A 16,742-nucleotide genomic window follows, 5' to 3' on the forward strand; every position below is an offset into this window, starting at 1 on the left:
TTTCTTCTTTCTCCATTCGAGACGCCTCTTCCTTGCAACATCGCTGATCAGACCACAGTAAAGAAAAGGCTCAAGAAAGCAAAGAGACGATGGTGGTGCGACTGCGACTGGCCAGACACGGGACGCGCAACAACCCTTTCTACCACATTGTTGCTATCCGGGACTCGAAGCCGCGCGATGCTCGGCCGATTGAGAAGCTGGGCGAGTACGACCCGATCCCCCGGCCTCGAGTTGCCGTCGCTGCATCGGCAGCAGGAACCGCCTCTGCAACGTCCAGTGCCGATGCGTCATCGTCTTCGTCGGCCTCTTCGCCCGGTCCGGTGCTGACGTCAGGAATCGAATCCGGACCACCAAAGTTGGAAAAGAGAATCGAGTGGAACGCGGCGAGGATCAAGTACTGGCTCGATACGGGCGCTCAGCCGAGCAAACCGGTCGCCAAGCTGCTAGACAGGGTATGTGTGCCCGTGCGATTTTCTCCCATTTACCGCATCAGCTGGGTCCTGACAGTGTCCCATTCAATCTGATCTCAAATGAACAGGCCGGTCTGGTCCCGCCCGGAAAGACATACAAGGGCATCTACAAACCACCGACGCCTTCCGTCGTGTCGAGGACAGTCACGAGCGAGGGCGACAGCGCAAAGGTAGCCTCTCCCTCGGCCATCTTGTCGGCAGCAGGAGCATTCTCGGGGCCAGCGGGTGGCGCGAGGAGCAACGATGGAGTAGCTGCGCAGGCGCCGCTAGCAGACGGCGAGACAGCAGCAACAGCAGAGGGCCAAGCGGCGCGGACAGATCCGAGAAGCGAAGCGCGCAAGGGAGGGGTGGCAGAGGCCACACTTGATCAGGCAGCATAGAAGGAGGGCGTCAGGCACCTGTGCAATTACAACCAGCATTTGCCATGAACTGCGAGATTGGATCGATTAAGAGACGATTGCAGAAGTGAGCGCGAGTAAGTCTAAATTTGTCCCTGTGTCTCTCCAACCCTGGAAAACACTTGGCGGGGAGAAGTTTTACAAGCCTTCTCAGCCGCTTGGCAGATGTCTTCGAGGGCTTCATGCAGGCGGAGGGCATCGGCAAAGTCGACTCCGCTGCTTCCATCGTCCCTCGCAAAGGCCTCGTAGAGGCGCGCGATGTTTCTAGCCGGCAAGGGGAGCTGCCGGAAGAACGCTGGCTGCTCCTGGTCCACGGCCAGATCCTCGACTGTGTCGGTGTCGAAGCGGTGGAGCCTGGCCTTTGTCGTGGGGAACTCGGTGCCGACGTTGAGGTTTGAGCTTGAATGCGTGATCTTGAGCTCGCCCTTTGGGCCGTACAGGGTCCAGACGAGGCCGTCTGCGTCTCCCTTGAAGTTGGCTCCACCGCGGAGCTGGAGCGAAAGGAGGGCGCCGGCGTGGTCTGCTAGCTGGCCCTGCAGCACGACCTGGTCGGGCACGTCCTTGGTGGCTCGCCGAATGGTGCGCTGCTCGTCGTCGACGAGGTCCACCTCGGGGTGGCCGATCTTGAAGCGCGCATCGAATCCCTTTTCGAGCGGGCCAAGGACCGAGGTGAGGTAGTCGAAGAGATGGGCGAGGTGGACGGTGAGAAAGTTGCCGCCGACGCTGCGGTCGAGAAAGTAGTCGATGGTGTCCGTATACCCGTGGAAGAGCGTGTTGGCGCGCACATGGACAGAGATGAGGCCGCCGAGGCGCTTCTCAATCGCCTCGCGAACCGTGTGGGCCAGCGGGTCGACGCGGGCCTGGTTGCCTGCGATGGTGCGGATGCCCTTTCTTTGGGCGAGGTCAACGAAAGCGCGAGCCTCTTGGAGATTCTTGCCGAGCGGCCACTCGACAAAGACGGCCTTGCCCGCCTCGATGGACGGCCTCGTCAGCGGCCAATGGCGGTCCACGCGGACATTGCAGACGACAAGGTCGACATCTGCGTCCTTGGCCAGCTCCTCAGGGCTGTCGTAGAGCTTCGTGTTGGCAGGCAGCTTGAACGCATCGCGGGCTGCTCGAGCCGACTCGATCGATGTGTTGAGCAAGGCAGTGATTGTGTAAGCCTGCGACCTCTCTAGGTAGGGCAGATGCGCGCCGCTACCCCAGGACACGAGGGCGTTGCCGGACAGGCCAATCATGCCGATCCGGATCGGCTTGTCGAGCTTGACGGGTGTGTAGTCCGGTGCCATCGTGCGGGTGTATAGGGTGCACAGCTAGCACTCTTTGTCCCCGAAGAGGCACGGTCTGCCCCCTCCTTCCTTAAACCCAATTGTTGCCCGGTCAATTAAGACGAAGACACTCTGACCATCCTAGATTTTGTTCTATCTCCGAGAAACAAACTCATGCCAAAGTCCGTAGGCGCATTAAAGCAAAGTCACGCCGCCAGAAATCCTGGCCCTCAAGGAAGTGGGCATCATCATAGGACGAAGAGCTTACGACCTTGAGCACATCTACGGCGCAATGCACCGAAGAATTCACAACGAGCTAGGACAAGATCTGCTTGGGGCAGAGAGGCGGTAGAGAAGGCGCACTGCAACGACGACTCTACTCTCTGCACGTGTGCGCCAACCGGTCCGTGCGCGGCTTCTCTTGACAGGTCCTCCCGAAGTAATAACCCCACAAGTCCCGCCTCTGTATCGACCATGTCCAAACAAGAAGTGTGGATACCATCAGACAGGAGCGACAAGGCTCGGCTCCATGGCTGGCTCTTCTTGCCATCAGGTGGTAGGGGCGGCGATGCGAAGCGGCTGCCGCTCGTCATTGGCGCCCACGGCATCACCTGCCTCGTCGCACACGGTCTGCACGACTACGGCCAGGCGTTTGCCAAAGTCGGCTATGCGGCCCTGATGTTTGACTATGCCGGCTGCGGCGAGAGCGAGGGCCTGCCCCGGGACATAATCGACATCGATGCGCAGCAGCGCGACTACCAGACAGTCATTGCGTGGGCAAAGAAGCAGGCGCGATTCGACCCAGAGGTGAGATTCTCTTAAACGTCCTGGGCCTGGAAACAGGAGTGACGTGAGACGTGCCCATGTTGAATTGTGACCTCTATGTGGTCCCATTGGCAGAAATTCGTCCTCTTCGGATCAAGCTACTCCGGCGGACACAGTGTGGTCGTGGCCTCCAAGGTGAGAGAGAGAGAGAGAACGGTGTCGGCTTTCCTTTCACCCACGGAAGAGGCAATGGGGAGCGTTGACAAGAGTGGGCTCCACAGGACCACAGTCTCGCCGGCGTCATGGTGGCTAACCCTTTTAGCGAGGGTATCTCGAGCTGCATTGCCACCTTGTCCATCTGGACCCTACCCTTGCTCGTTGTCGCCCACATCGACTGGCTGGTCGGTCTCTTATTTGGCAACCGGGTGCCGCCAATCTACATACCCATCACCTTTCCCTTCGATCCCAAGACGGGCCGCAGCAACGTGTGGAGACCAGGGATGCTCACCTCGGGCGATACCGCCCAGGGCTTTTATGAGATGAAGCAGGCATCAGCCGGGCAAGGCGGTGCTGGAGCAGGTGGTGCAGATCGCCCCAATCGAATCGCCGTGCGGGGCATGGTGCAGGTCCCGACCTTTTCACCACGAGCAGCGGCCGCAGGAGTCAAGTGCCCCCTGCTCGTCGTCATCCCGCGAGGCAGAGACTACCTCTGCCCCACACGCGATGCTGTACAAATGGCAAAAAATGCCGCGCGCGGCCGAGTCGTCGAGGTCGGCACCGCTCGCTCGGGCCACTTTAGCTTCTACCCAGGTGTCACCAATGACAACTGCAGTCAGGAGGCCATGGAAGCCATGGAGGCCTTTCTGAAAGAACTGTCTGGTTGATTTGGGGTTACAGACTACTACTGTTACAAGCAAGCAGTCAATCAATTGACGATCTCGCTTCCTGCACCACGGCCTTGTGCCGCTCGGACCTGTATTTGATGTCGCTATGCGGCGGGAGAGGAGGGGGTCGGTTTGCATCAGCCAGTAGTGAAGAGAGAGACAGGATGAGGGGTGAAACGAAGGCAGAACTCACGCATCAAAGGGAAGCGGATGGGAGTTGGCGGCGCTGTTGAATGCGAGCGTGTCGACGCTTGCCACGTCGTTGTTGGGCGCTCGCATGTCAAGAGCCCAGAGAAGCATCGCAGCGTTTATGAAGATGGACCGCTCGGCGACATTGGATCCGACGCACACTCTGCTCTCGTGATAGTCAGCTTTGAAAGTGTGGGCTCGGGGAGGGAGGTGAGACGACACGCACCGCCTTCCGAAGCCAAACTGGTAGTGCCCTTTTGGCGAAAACCATGTCCCCTTTACGCTTGCACCATCGTCGCTGAGGAACCGCTCAGGCTTGAATTCATCTGGGTTCGGGTACTCTTGCGGATCCAGATGAATCGACCTGGAGGCAGATCAACGAGTCAGAAGGTACGAAACCCCAGTGTCGACCCAGACTACCCACCAGTGATTGCCCACGACTGCACTACCCTTTGGCAGGACGAAGCCCTTGTAGTGCACGTCTTCGGTCAGGGAATGCCTGAAGCCACCCGAGGACACTGGCCGCCATCGGCTGACTTCCTGGCAAAGAGCTCGCACGTAGACCAAATCATCAAAGTCGGAGAAAGCTGGCAGACGGCCGGGTCCAACGACGCGATCGAGCTCCTCCTGTGCCTTTTTCATGACGCGGGGATGCGTGATCATGGCCATGACGAAGATTGCGAGGGCGCTCGCCGTCGTGTCGGAGCTGGTGAAGACACAGGGAGTTGGTCAGTCATAAGAATGAATGAAGATGCAGAGAGAAGTCGGAAAGAAGAATCCGAGGAGCCTCACCCTGCACCAAAGAGGCTGCCAGCGACGTAGCAGGCTTCTTCGTCCGAAAGGCCGTACTCCTGCTGACGCTCCTGCAGCTGTGATGCAAAGCACGTCTGGGCTTTTCCCGCCTGTGCCTGACGGCGCACATCTCTGTACACCTCCAGAAAGAGGTTCAACTCCCGTTTGTGCAATCTCTCGCCGAGCTTCTTCCACGGGTTGATGGCCGTGGGCACGTATCGCAGGATCGGATACGAGTCGAGGGGTGACGCGGCTGGGTTGATCCATTCGCCCAGCGCGCCCAGGCACTCATTGACTCTGACCACGAGCGGGTCATCAAGGGAGCGTACGGGGTGGTCGTACGTGATGGTCATGATCGCACTGGCTGCATAACGACCAAATTGGCGTCGAAAGTTGCCGGGGTCCTGGCCGATGGCCTCGAGAGTGAGGGTCGCTTCCTTCTCCTGAATGCCCTCGTAGTTGACGGCGACGGTGTTGTTGAGGGACTCGTGCATGATCTTGCGGTACTTGCGAAAGCGGTCGCCATGATCAATGATCAGGAGCCGTTTTCCTCCCGAGAGGAGGTCGCCCGCCATGATAAGGTGCGGTCGGCCATTGGTTGCGCCGCTCTGTTTGTTGAGGATCGCATCGGCCGAGGTGGCTGTGCCACAGACAAAGAGGTGGCGACCATGACCCAGTTGGACGGTGACGAGGTCGCCGTAGGTGTCGGTGTACTCCTTGAGCTTTCGCCAGGGATGCTGGGTGGGGATGTAAGACGCGCCACTCCACAGCGACGCGGGCGGGCCAGGTGGGAGGCGGGCCCCCGCCCGACGGCTCCGCAAAAGCGACAACAGAGCGACCACGACGCCCACTAAAGCGACGCATCGGACCAGGTCCGTCACTGTGTCCATCATCTCTGCTTCCTTTCAAAAACAAAGTTGAGTGAGGGGGGGCGAAGATTTGACCAGGCACGATCCCCCACAAGACCATTGGCTTCTTAAATGTGTTAAATGTGGGGGAGATTAGACAGCTGCCACCGGCTGTGGGTAAATACCGCGGAGTAATTGACAGGTGCCTCATTGCAAATCACGATTTCCTCTCTCTGACATAGTCGCTGTCGGTCATATAGGCCTGGCCTGACACAACACCAGACCATTCGATCATTCTTGTTGTCGCCTGACACATAACGTGTTCAGACGAGCCTTCTCGCATCGTATCCAATGATGTCAATTGTAGGAAGAGGATCAAGCTTCAACATGTGCCTTGCCTGAGACCTTCCTGTCGATTAAGTTTGGTAGCCATGCAAAGAAGTCATAAGCTGCCTCAAAAAAGGGGTGACAGTGCCGCAGTCTGTTGACCTTCTTGGAGTCGTCTCCCGCCAGCGCCGCCTTGTACCGCTTCCAGATTCTCCAAGCGTAGGCGTACTCCCAAAAAAAGTGCCAGGCGAAGCGGCCGCCCAGATGAGATATTGCGATGCCTGACAGCCCAACGGGAACGTAGATAGATGCCCTCTGCTGGAGCTTGGAAAGGCCATTGAAGTAGACGTCTTTTGACATCGACATTCCAGCTCCTGGCTGGGCGTCCATGCTGTTGCGATGAACGTGAGAAACCGAGACGAAATTGAAACCGACTATGAGCGAAAGGCTGTTTGCAGCAGAAGATCGTCAAATTTTGGAGCAGAAAGCATGTCCACAGCCGGACTTACACCGATAGAGCGTTTACAACCCTCGTGAGAGTGTCCCAATGTAGCACGTACACCAGCGCCCATCGGTAAAAGGACCGACCCCAAGGCATGAATGGTCTGCTTAGCGAATGTGACAGTCGCACGGAACTAAGCATGTAGAGGAGAGACGCCCATAAGCTCAGGATGGTGCTACTTTCGAAAAGGATGAAGGCGGCAGTATCGATTGCGGGCCTAGCGGAGCGTTCCAAGCTGACGACGAGAGCGAGTGCTGATGCGGCCGTGGTCAAGATGAGACCGGCCTATGAGGGAATGGATGAGGAATCCGACGGAGAGAGCTAAGCGAAAGATGACACCTACAATGATACCTTCGTTGCGCAATGTGTCAAGTGTTGCTAGCTGAGCTGCCCTGGCACGCTTGACCCCCGACTCGTTTACGACGGCCAGCCTCTCAATACACTCTGCAAGGGCCCGTGTGAAACGCCTCAAGTCTTTCGTCTTGAGTGTGTGGCTATTACTGAGTAAAGGGCGTTCGAACTCATCGAAAGTCTTATCGAGCGACACTCGAAAGGACTGAAATGCCGGTCGATGCCGCACGACGTGCATGGTGTTGACATCTTGTTCCAGAATTCGGATCTCTTTTCGGACGCATCTCAGGCAAATGCGCATGTTTCTTTCAAGTTGTCCTTGGGTGAATCGGCGTTTTTCATCCTCTTCGAATGGTTTCTCGATTCTCCAGGCATCATACCCCGGCTCAAAAAGGTGCCTCGTCGAAAGAGACGGTGCCTTTTCGTGCCTCCTCGCTCCCTCTTCCTCGTATGGAGTCTTTTGAATAAACCCATCGTCGTCATCATCTTTCAACGAAGCGGTGGCGTAGCGTGCAATCGTCGAAATCAGGGTGACCACCCGACGATTTCTCTCCTCCTCCGACGACTGCAAGCGCGTATGTTTCCGCTCGAAGGCTTCCCCCTGCAGCTGGATGAGACGCCAAAGCCTAAAGAGCCACAAACCAAGGATGTAGGCGGAATATGCGAATGAGTTGGAACCTCCTAGATCATTGAGCTTGACAGAGAGCTCGTAGAGATTACCGGCCAAATGCCCTACTGTCTCGTGAAACAAGGCGAGTTCTTCGATGGGTTTGCGTTCTTCTTTGACCTCTTCCTCTTTGACATGTTCCATGCTCGCCCCTGCTTTCCTTCTTTTGTGAGCGAATGAGCAGATGAGCCGCTCCTGTGAAGCTCTTACTAACATCCGCTCGTCCAGCTTCTTTGCACAAATGTGACTTCGCACAGATCTAGCGTGAATCTGCCCTTTGCACGGTTGACATCGGTAAATGATGGCTCCTTATAGGCGTACCGTACCTTGTCTTCTTCTTCGTCCTGTGACATCTCGAGAAGTTCCTTTGCAAGGTGTCGCGAAAAGAAGACCAGCCAATATGGGTGGCGGTACTAATCGAGAGCAGCGTCCGGGCAAACGGTAGCTTCGGGCGGTCGATAGTGTGATCGGAGCCTAAAAAAAATGATGTGGGAACAGCTTCAGGATTAGCTTGACCCCTCGGGAGCGCCAAAAAAATGAAGCGCGGGACTACGATGAAATAAAGTTTGGGAAAGATGTTTCAGGCAGATGATCTTGTCTGAAGATGGGAAGGTGAATAAAATAGCAGAGGAACTCGTGGGCCACTGACTTCATACGCATCTCTCTCCCCAAGTGATCAAACAACATGGACAGCTGCAAATGTCCGAAGACACCCAAATTCTCGGTGAAGCCTATGTTGAAGAAGATTGGCGAGCTGACAATACCCAGCATGAACTTCTGCCGCCGACTCTTTTGCGCCCCATTTTGTTGTCTGTTTCCCTGCATGCGGGTACCGCCCGAAAAGATCGGCATCCGTCTGAAAGTCAACGAGGAAGGAATCTATTGTGGCGAACATGTTACTGGACTCACTCTGGTCGATCGCTCCAGGGAAACATTGCACCTCGTCGACCCTCAAGTTCGTGGCAAGACATTACATTTATTTCGTTAGCGCTGACTAGAACCGTTAATTTTAGCACAAATGGCACACTTTTCACGATGTCGAGATCCATTTGGACAGGCGCACAATCTTGCTATGTGTTTCGGTGGAATGGTGAGCGCATCGCGAAGTGCCGTATGGAGCAGCCGTTGACTGACGAGTACCAGGGGCTTCGATGCCAACAATATGCTACGAAGCGGTCCTGTGAAGGAATCCGAGGCGAGGTGAGACGCCGCGAGCGTGTTCCAATTGCGAGTTTTTGTTGAGCAACCGTAGGAGTGCGTTGGAGCACTGCATCCGTTGTGATATCCTTCACCAAGAAGCCCAAGGGAACTTTCCAGCTCATCTCTTGGGGGATCGGTTGGTTGCTCAACTCTCAAGGACCAATTTTAGTGGTGGCGCTAATGGCATATACGAAACTGCGATCGAAGCTGAAGGAGAGTTGAAGTGCGTGCTTGACGTTCTACCAGAACTTTTTGGAACAGAAACGCAAGAGAACAAAGCAGCCTTCGCGCGAATTCGTCGCCGATATGTACAACACGATGGATCTCAAGTCAATGGCAAAAAAAAACTTTTACTTGCAGGAGTAAAAGAAATCGCCACAGAGGATTTGAAGAAACAAAACGACAGGCTCGAGTTGGAAATTAAAAGGCTGAAGGCAGAGACGAGAAGATTGGAAAGGGAAAAGGAAACGCTCTCGAACGCAACGGAAGCTGTGGAAAGTGCAGTGAGCGCAGTGAGCGCACTCAAAGAGGCGCTGGTCAAGCTTGCAGATTCGAACACCGACCATACAACCAAGTTGAATACAGCCACTGCCGCCTCAAGAGATTATACGAGGAGCTTAGAATCGAGAACTGTCGCACTGAAAGCCGTATACGAGCCGTATGTGCTTACGCGAAAGTTGAAAGAGCGGGGCATTGCAGTACACCGTAAGTGTCTGGAGCTCTTGACATTTCTTATAGTCGCTCACTCTTTCATTCTGGCAAAGAGATACTTGTCGAGGAGTACAGAGAAGTGTGACATTAGGGAAGTGGGCCTGATCTTCTACAATTGAGGAGAGCCTAAGACATTCACGCGTGTCATGATTAGTCACTCTATTTACGATATCTTCTCTTCTCTATCCGATTCTTTCTCTGCTCCCTCTGCTCTCTGGAAAAGTTGGTTGTGCCGACTAAGAGTCAAGAGTGAGTTAAGAAAGGGTGCTCCCGAAATTGCTCAAAACGTGAAGAGTGACGTTTCTCCATAGCTGCACTCGCGCTGCTCGCACGGACCCCTGTGATGCGTGTTTTGCTGTCCTGACTGCAACGTTCAGCGACTTTGCTTCGTCTCGTTCCGTTCTGCGCTCTACTCATTGATCTGCGCGGACGCTGACAGGGACCATCTCGACACAATATTTGGGCGTTTGAAGTCGTAAGTAAAGATTTAGGCGAGAGAATATATAGATGGACGGCCCCATGAGCCTCGATGAATGTCTGCATGACAGGTGCGCTTGATTTCTTGTCCTGCGAAGAATCAGAGATCAACTTCTCGAATGCAGCCTCTCTATCGGTACGCCAGTACCATCTCCGCTTCCTCAAGCCCCATTCATGCCAGATAGAGCAAGAATTGCCGTCAAAGACCTCGTCGCGACGTTTCCGAATGTCCCTCGATTCGACGGGGAGGACGATATCGATCCTGCGGCCATTTCAAAAGAAGCCATTGCAAAGTTTGGCAACACCCTCGCTCGAGAAGATTGGGAAGTCTTCTCGAGCTTGTTTGTCGGAGAAAGCTGGTTCAAGGATTGGTTGACACTGACCTGGGACAAACGAACGATCTCGGGCTCGCAGGAGATTGTCGAAGCATGGCGAGACCTCTACCCTAGTCGCAGACCTCGATGTTTCGAGCCGACTGCCAACTGGATGCCGACGACATACAAGCGTTCGTCGGACGAGCTTGCATATCTCACCACTTGTTTCACATTCTCGACTGAGGCACCTGATTGCAGGTGCGTCGGTACTCTCTACCTTGTGCCCATCTGTGATGAGCGTGGAGAGGTCGAGTGGAAGATTTGGCAGCTCGTCACAATGATCATCGAGCTAGAAGGCAGTCCTTTCCGAGAACCTCAAAATCGACTCCAAGAACACGCTTCCAGTGGCACTAACGAAGATGACGGCATCGAGCGAGGAAGACCAGATTACCATGGCCTACCTCCGCCCAACCTCAGCCTGGACGCCCTTGTTGTGGGAGCAGGGACCGGCGGTCTCAACAGCCTCATCATGCTTGAATCGGCCGGCGTCAAGTCGCTCGCCGTCGAGACCACCCCGTCCATTGGGGACAAGTGGGGAAAGATTCGATATGCGCCACTGATTCTCCAGAACCCAAAATTTCAAATGCAGCTCGCTCAGTCTCCCGTCCCCCACGAATTTCCGCAGTACATGCCGGCCAAAGACTTCCAGCGATACCATCACTTGACCGTTGAGAAGCTTCGATTGCCGACGTATCCGGGCGTGTCCGTAGAGAAGACGCACTTTGACAAGCAAAAGCAGCGCTGGCTCGTTCAGCTCTCCGATGAAGTCAACAAAGGACAAACCGTGTCGATAGAGTGTCGAAACCTAGTTTTGTGCACAAGTTACTACATCAACGATCTGCGACCGGCGATTCCTAAGCTCCGGGACGAAAAGCTCTTCGGTGGGAACATCAGCCACACATCTTCCTATCGTTCGCCAGATCCCTATAATGACAAGCATGTCGTCGTTGTCGGCATCGGCGCCTCGGGTCACGACGTCGCGAGCGATATTGTCCGCAAGGGAGCGCCGAGGAGCCTGACAATGGTGCAACGAAGCCCGATGTGCATCATGGACTGGGAAGCCATGGAGTCGCTCTACTTTCGTGGGTGTACACTTTGGCCCTTATGTATCGCACACAGGCTCAAATAATCTCCTTTTCACACAGCCACATTTGATGGCACAATGCCCATCCATGCAGCCGACATGGTGGGAGCGACTCCGCTGGCAGTGAAAAAGGTCAACTTCGCCAAGATGGCCATCAGTATCCTCGAAGCTCGTCGCGAGAGGTGCGACGAGCTGGAGCACAAAGGAAACTATATGATAAACCGAACGCCGTGCTTTGTCACCTGCCTTGTAGAAAAGCGTGCTGGTGGCTACTATCCCGACCAAACGAGAGCCTTTGATCTCGTTCTAGCGGGCAAGGTAGGAAGAACTCATAGCTTCAGTGAGAGACTGATTCCACAAGCTGACAGAAGAATGTGTTAGATCAAGATCGCCCGCGGAGACGCAAAAGCCTACACGCCAGATGGCTTGCTCATCCATCACGAGGGACGTGAGGAGAACTTGAAGGCCGATGCTGTCATCTATGCCACAGCATATGAGGCGGAAAATATTCCCGAAAGCTATGCTCAGACTGGATTCATGGATCCCGAGTCCGCATCGATGCTCATCGATGTTGGCAAGTTTGGCATCGACAAAGAGGGCGAACATCCCGGCTATTATACTGACTCAGGTCGTGAGTGACCTAGTCCGCGATGCTACTGCTGAAGTGTTGGCTCATTCGCAAGACAGATCCGCATGTCTTCTTTGGCGGTGCTTCGCCCAACTTGGCTCGAATGATGGTGCGTTCGCTTTTTGCTTCATCGGACTAACCAGAGACTCAGCGCTCACAACGCTTCATTACATGAACTGGTCATCAGGGCCGTATTGTTGCAGCTCAAGTCATTGCAGACGTCCGCGGGGTGGCGCCCAAAAGATACCGCAGAGAGTGACAAATTCCCGAAGCACTCTTTCCGGACATGTATCGGACTTAAAACGCGCAGCAAGTTTTGTCCGAAAGCAGATGAGATTCTCCGGCGAGCTCTTTTAGACTTTTTTTCCCACGGAGTTCGTGTTTCCCCGATCTAGCTTGGTGTTCGTCACAGGAACTCCGTGCCTCAGCACGACTTCCCGGGCAGAGAATTAAGACTTGTCATGTCCGACGTGAGGCTCCTCCCGGAGAAGACTTTTCTCCCGCGGGAATTAGCAACGAGATCATGAGAGCGGGGAGGACATGGAAAGGTATAAAAAGGGGAGAAGGACCAAAGAAGGCAGAGACACAAACACAAGAGCCACTCATCTACTCACTTCTCCTTCAGGGCGAGTCCGAGAGATCCACCACGCTCTGCACCATATCAAGCCTGCTATCTTCAGACTCCGCACCTGCTGAACTCAATGTCGTCGACTTCAACCTACACGGCCCTCTGGCTCCAGTCCTTCGATCGAGGCCTGGAGCGCAGGCAGCTGCCTACGCCAAAGCCTACGGGCGGCCAAGCCCTCGTTCAGGTTTTGTCGGTCCGCATCGGCAACCTGCACAAAAATCTTGTCGCGGGAAAGAGTCCATTCCCTTTCAAGCCTGACTGTGTCCCCGGCGGAGGATGCATCGGCCGGATCGAAGCCGTTGGATCCGATTCGGTCAGCCTCAAGCCCGGTCAGCTCGTCTACGTCGACCCAACGGTCCGTGCGCGCGACGATTCGCAGACCGTTTATCTGCAGAACATGATCCACGGCTACGATGAAAAGACGAACAAGCTTGTCGACGCCTGGAGGGACGGCACCTGGGCGGAAAAGCTCGTTGTGCCGCTTGAGAATGCATTTGTCCTCGACGAAAAGGTCCTCATGGGCAGCTCAAACAATTACCAACCTAAGGACCTCATCAACATTCAGAAGCTCGCCACGCCTTACCAGGGCTGGAAGTTGGCCAAACTCCAGCCTGGCGAGACTGCTGCCGTCGCCTTTGCAACGGGAAGCTTTGGGGGAGCGGCCATCGATGTTGCACTTTCCATGGGCGCTGGTCGCATCGTTGCGCTTGGTCGGAACGCCGACAAGCTGGCGGAATGGCGCAAATCATGCGACCCTCGCTACGTTGACCGCGTCGTGTGCGTGGCACTGACGGGCGACATCGAAAAGGATGCCGAACAGATGAAGCAGGCCGCACCCAATGGTCTGCAGATCTTCTTCGATATGTCCCCGCCCTCCGCAACGGCTACGGCTCATTTGCACATCCAAGCTGGCCTCAAGGCCCTCGAGGCGGGCGGCCGCATGATTTGGATGGGTTTCATCCCCACCGGCATCTCCATCAACTACGGCGAGCTCATCTTCAAGGACATCTCCATCCACACAAAGTACATGTACACGGCCCAGGAAGTTCACGAGCTCATTCGCCTCATCGAGACCGGCATGCTTAGCCTCAAGCAGTTCCAAGACAAGCTCTTCACCGGCTTCGACAACTTTCAGCGCGTCCTCGACTTGGCCGAGACCGGAGACACGGCAAGGGGCGGTATCGTCTGGTCACCTCAGTGATTTAGACTTTGTTCTTCTCATTTCACTTTTTCGCTAATCTTCTACATATTGCTCCTTCTCTCTTGAAGCCCCCTTATGTCTACGTGTCACTTACTGCTCGCAATGAAGACCTCGCTATAGATTCAACAGTACCGGTCCAGCTGCTCCTGGCTCAGGCGGCCCATTTCGTAGGACAGGAGAAGCGCCCAGTCGGTTCTCCAGGTGGGTGTCTCTGTCCAGGACCTTCTCCTCCTCCTCAGCGGCATCGCATGGATTGAAGAAGTGAAGGCTGGGTCTCCACAGGCCTTCTGCTTCTCCAACCGCCTGGAAGACGTCCAAGATGGCGAAGTGGGCATGAGGGGTATAGGCTTCCCCATGTGATTTACGCCCTTCTCGCGTGTCGTAAAAGTGCGGCCTTCGTCCGTCTGCTGACCGTATGCAGAGAGCTTGCTTTTCCTGGCTTCGGCTGAGCCTGAAAGGGGGTAGGTCGGAGTGGTCGGCGGGTAGCCGAGAGACGAAATTCCGTCGAGCGACCTACTTTGCAGCTGCAATTGATCCAATTCTTTGTTCAGGTTCGACGTGGATGGCTTTCGACAAGTGGATGCGTCTCTGTGCCGAAGCTCCAGTCCTTGCCTTCTAGTCGACGTCCTTAGATTTGAGAGTGTAGAGAGCATTCCGGGTCGGCCCTCAGCCGCGGTGTGATCTTCTTTTCCACAGGATGAACTCGGGTGCAACAGACCGTTTAGAATAAGATCGATGCGCATTTCCCTAGAGTGACTCTGTTCGGACGACAATTCGTACGGGAAAAGAGCGAGTGTTGCGCTGGCTGCTGTGGGGTCCGCGAGGGTGGATCTGTTTTCCCGCCTGCTTCCCTCTTCGTGGCTCCTCCCGTTCCAATAATCATGTCTGTCGTGTTCATGCCGGCATGCGTCCCTCTGATGCGTGTTTATACTTTCCCAGGCCCGCAAGCTCCTCTCCTGAAGTGGGTGGCCCATCGTGGGCGTAAGCCCGTTGTACACACCGTGCTGCCAAGACGTGGGCATGAAAGTATCGTCGAACACCGTTTTGACCTGCCTCTTGAGCCGATTCCACTTCTGAAACAGCCGTGGACCGCGTTCCCGCTCAAAGTCATCATCACTGCTGTCGAAGTAGTCGTCGTCAATGCCAATTCTGTCTTGATGCTGTCGAAGTGCTGCTTCCCGTGCCTGCCTCCTTGCCCTTCTTAGGTGGAGTCGTGCGCCTCGCTCGTGTTCCCCTTCGATGTCCTCGTCATTGCTCTCTTCGCCATCACGTTGCCTGCGGAATTTGAGTGCAAATGAGTCGAGATGCACGCTTAGGACAATCTTCTTTGTACTGAGGCCGTGCATGACGATCGCGACTGGAGCAATCAGGTGACTCAACCACTCATCCGACATGGAGATGGCCCAACAGGCGCAGACGATGCTCCAGAAGGCCGTGTATTTGAAGTAGTTGGTGTTGGACTTGTAGAGCCAACCTCGAGCAGAGGGAAGGCGCTCCCTTGAGTTTCCGCGGTGGCTTACGACAACACCATCATCCTCGTGTTGGTCTTCGTCGTCATAATTGAGGTGAGCGAGGTGATGATCTGGAGGAAAAGGCGCAAACACTTCGTTCCCTCGGTAGGCGAGCCAGATGGCGACCACGACGGAAAAGTCGAAGAAGAAGGATAGCGTCCAGGCGTATGCGGCTTCATAAGGCAGCCTTTCGAGCCGACAGTGCGGAAGATGATGCGCTTGAAGGTGAGGTGGCGCAACCTTAGCATGAAAGTTGGGCACGGCGGTGCTCTTCTCTCTTTGCATCAGAAATGCCTGCTCTCTCCGCTCAAACAAGGCGAAGAAGACGACTCACCCAGAGCAAGAGACCCAGAAAGTATACGACGAAGAAGAAGCGCATCACTTTCCTTCTGCGGTTGTAGAGAGCATGGATGCGAAGCAGGAAGATCTCAAATGTTCGCCTCAGAATAGGTGGTCTTACGTGTCTCTGCTCGTTGAGCTTACTCACCCCATTGCTCATGGCCCACACAGCCACATAAATGGTCCATATGGACCACAGCACCGCCTGACACGGGACAGACTTGGCCCAGAGTAGCGTCCAAAAGAGTGCTGTGATGGCCAGAACGGCGTAGTGGACAATGATGACCAAGGCTTGAGCCAGCCGGAAGGTTCGCTTCCCCTGAGAGAAGTGCGACCCGGTGTCAGCGGACACAAGCTCTAAGCGAGAAAGGCAAAGGGAAAGACGTACAATGAGCAGCCTCAATGCCATAATCTCCGATTTGATCCAGAGAGCATAGCCGCGCTTGCTCGGAGGAAGTCTCATTCAGCCAGTCATCCTGTTGGCATGCGAGGAAGGCGTGACGAGTGGACCTACTATAGCACACGTCGTCGCCATGGCTGTTGCCATCTTTGCTTACAATGCCCCATCAGCGCTCGTTTCTGAAGACACTATGTATGAGAAACTCACCACTAGAAGTTTGTAGTTTGTCTGGTAGCGAAAGATTTCGTCGAGCTCAGCCCTGTTGGCTGACTGCACGAAGGAGATCCAGGCTGAATCGTCGACCATCGTTGAGGTGGACTACTCTGTTCGCGCTGCGATGTCCTAAGTCGAGGATGTGAAGCAGAATCATCCCTCTGACCTCCTCTATTGTCGATCGCGGCAAAGACTAAAAAATGGGGACCAGCGGAAGGCGTGAGTCTCCTGTCCCCGCCCAGTCGGGGACAAGAGCGGACTTCAACATCGCAAAATGTTGTTAATTGAGTGACTGACATCGGATTTGTCGCGCAAGGAGGTTGACGTAACTATCAGGACACCTGTTACAGCCCTCGAGTTCAGTGACCGTAAGCGGCAATGGAGCTCGGCTGCGCATCATCCTCCGCCCTCACAAAGAGCTTGGCTCGGACTATGGTCATGCGGTCATCAACAGGTCGATCATCAACAGGTCTTGATATACCATCTCAAACGACGTGCGTGCCATGTCCTCCGAA

General features: G+C 55.1%; 8 protein-coding genes across 8 annotated transcripts; 4 read left to right on the forward strand and 4 right to left on the reverse strand.

The window, feature by feature from the left end:
• Positions 1-89: 89 nt before the first annotated feature.
• FA10DRAFT_218347 (ribosomal protein S16) lies at positions 90-589 on the forward strand (the record flags this gene model as incomplete). Its single annotated transcript, XM_025518522.1, has 2 exons — positions 90-452; positions 539-589. Coding segments are annotated over 2 exons (414 nt in total), but the record flags the coding sequence as incomplete, so codon positions are not given.
• A 268-nt stretch (positions 590-857) lies between these two features.
• Positions 858-2,267, reverse strand: FA10DRAFT_264193 (NAD(P)-binding protein). Its single transcript, XM_025520551.1, has one exon. The coding sequence runs from the start codon at positions 2,155-2,157 to the stop codon at positions 952-954; it is 1,206 nt and encodes a 401-aa protein (XP_025380754.1). The 5' UTR covers positions 2,158-2,267; the 3' UTR covers positions 858-951.
• A 115-nt stretch (positions 2,268-2,382) lies between these two features.
• On the forward strand, positions 2,383-3,836 carry FA10DRAFT_298933 (alpha/beta-hydrolase). Its single transcript, XM_025524662.1, has 3 exons — positions 2,383-2,943; positions 3,037-3,096; positions 3,183-3,836. The coding sequence occupies exons 1-3, from the start codon at positions 2,611-2,613 to the stop codon at positions 3,783-3,785; spliced, it is 996 nt and encodes a 331-aa protein (XP_025380755.1). The 5' UTR covers positions 2,383-2,610; the 3' UTR covers positions 3,786-3,836.
• FA10DRAFT_283200 (cytochrome P450) lies at positions 3,823-5,659 on the reverse strand (the record flags this gene model as incomplete). The annotated part of the gene is made up of 5 exons (XM_025523824.1): positions 3,823-3,889; positions 3,979-4,137; positions 4,201-4,338; positions 4,399-4,680; positions 4,767-5,659. The coding sequence occupies 5 exons, from the start codon at positions 5,657-5,659 to the stop codon at positions 3,823-3,825; spliced, it is 1,539 nt and encodes a 512-aa protein (XP_025380756.1).
• An 875-nt stretch (positions 5,660-6,534) lies between these two features.
• Positions 6,535-7,954, reverse strand: FA10DRAFT_298934 (hypothetical protein; the record flags this gene model as incomplete). Its single annotated transcript, XM_025524663.1, has 3 exons — positions 7,676-7,954; positions 6,787-7,613; positions 6,535-6,728 (listed from the first exon to the last, which is right to left on the reverse strand). Coding segments are annotated over exons 1-3 (1,158 nt in total), but the record flags the coding sequence as incomplete, so codon positions are not given.
• Positions 7,955-10,023: 2,069 nt separating this feature from the next.
• On the forward strand, positions 10,024-12,194 carry FA10DRAFT_257829 (FAD/NAD(P)-binding domain-containing protein; the record flags this gene model as incomplete). Its single annotated transcript, XM_025519875.1, has 5 exons — positions 10,024-11,305; positions 11,369-11,625; positions 11,689-11,938; positions 11,995-12,044; positions 12,123-12,194. 5 exons carry the CDS (start codon positions 10,024-10,026, stop codon positions 12,192-12,194), a joined length of 1,911 nt encoding a protein of 636 aa, XP_025380758.1.
• A 186-nt stretch (positions 12,195-12,380) lies between these two features.
• On the forward strand, positions 12,381-13,852 carry FA10DRAFT_264197 (GroES-like protein). Its single transcript, XM_025520552.1, has one exon. It carries the CDS (start codon positions 12,637-12,639, stop codon positions 13,762-13,764), a length of 1,128 nt encoding a protein of 375 aa, XP_025380759.1. The 5' UTR covers positions 12,381-12,636; the 3' UTR covers positions 13,765-13,852.
• An 806-nt stretch (positions 13,853-14,658) lies between these two features.
• Positions 14,659-16,320, reverse strand: FA10DRAFT_290762 (hypothetical protein; the record flags this gene model as incomplete). Its single annotated transcript, XM_025524349.1, has 6 exons — positions 14,659-14,678; positions 14,765-15,581; positions 15,763-15,933; positions 16,003-16,060; positions 16,129-16,151; positions 16,222-16,320. 6 exons carry the CDS (start codon positions 16,318-16,320, stop codon positions 14,659-14,661), a joined length of 1,188 nt encoding a protein of 395 aa, XP_025380760.1.
• Between the last annotated feature and the right edge of the window lie 422 nt (positions 16,321-16,742).

The sequence above is a fragment of the Acaromyces ingoldii genome, assembly GCF_003144295.1.
Source record: "Acaromyces ingoldii strain MCA 4198 unplaced genomic scaffold FA10scaffold_1, whole genome shotgun sequence".
In the NCBI taxonomy this organism is placed as follows: domain Eukaryota; kingdom Fungi; phylum Basidiomycota; class Exobasidiomycetes; order Exobasidiales; family Cryptobasidiaceae; genus Acaromyces; species Acaromyces ingoldii.

What these genes read in the sequence shown, in the direction of transcription:
- FA10DRAFT_264197 (XM_025520552.1), top strand. Translation starts at nt 12,637, where the DNA reads ATGTCGTCGACTTCAACCTACACGGCCCTCTGGCTCCAGTCCTTCGAT.
- FA10DRAFT_264193 (XM_025520551.1), bottom strand. Translation starts at nt 2,157, where the DNA reads ATGGCACCGGACTACACACCCGTCAAGCTCGACAAGCCGATCCGGATC.
- FA10DRAFT_298933 (XM_025524662.1), top strand. Translation starts at nt 2,611, where the DNA reads ATGTCCAAACAAGAAGTGTGGATACCATCAGACAGGAGCGACAAGGCT. An exon ending in AGGCGCGATTCGACCCAGAG is followed by an intron (nt 2,944 to 3,036) that starts GTGAGATTCTCT and finishes TCCCATTGGCAG; the next exon opens with AAATTCGTCCTCTTCGGATC. An exon ending in GTGTGGTCGTGGCCTCCAAG is followed by an intron (nt 3,097 to 3,182) that starts GTGAGAGAGAGA and finishes TGGGCTCCACAG; the next exon opens with GACCACAGTCTCGCCGGCGT.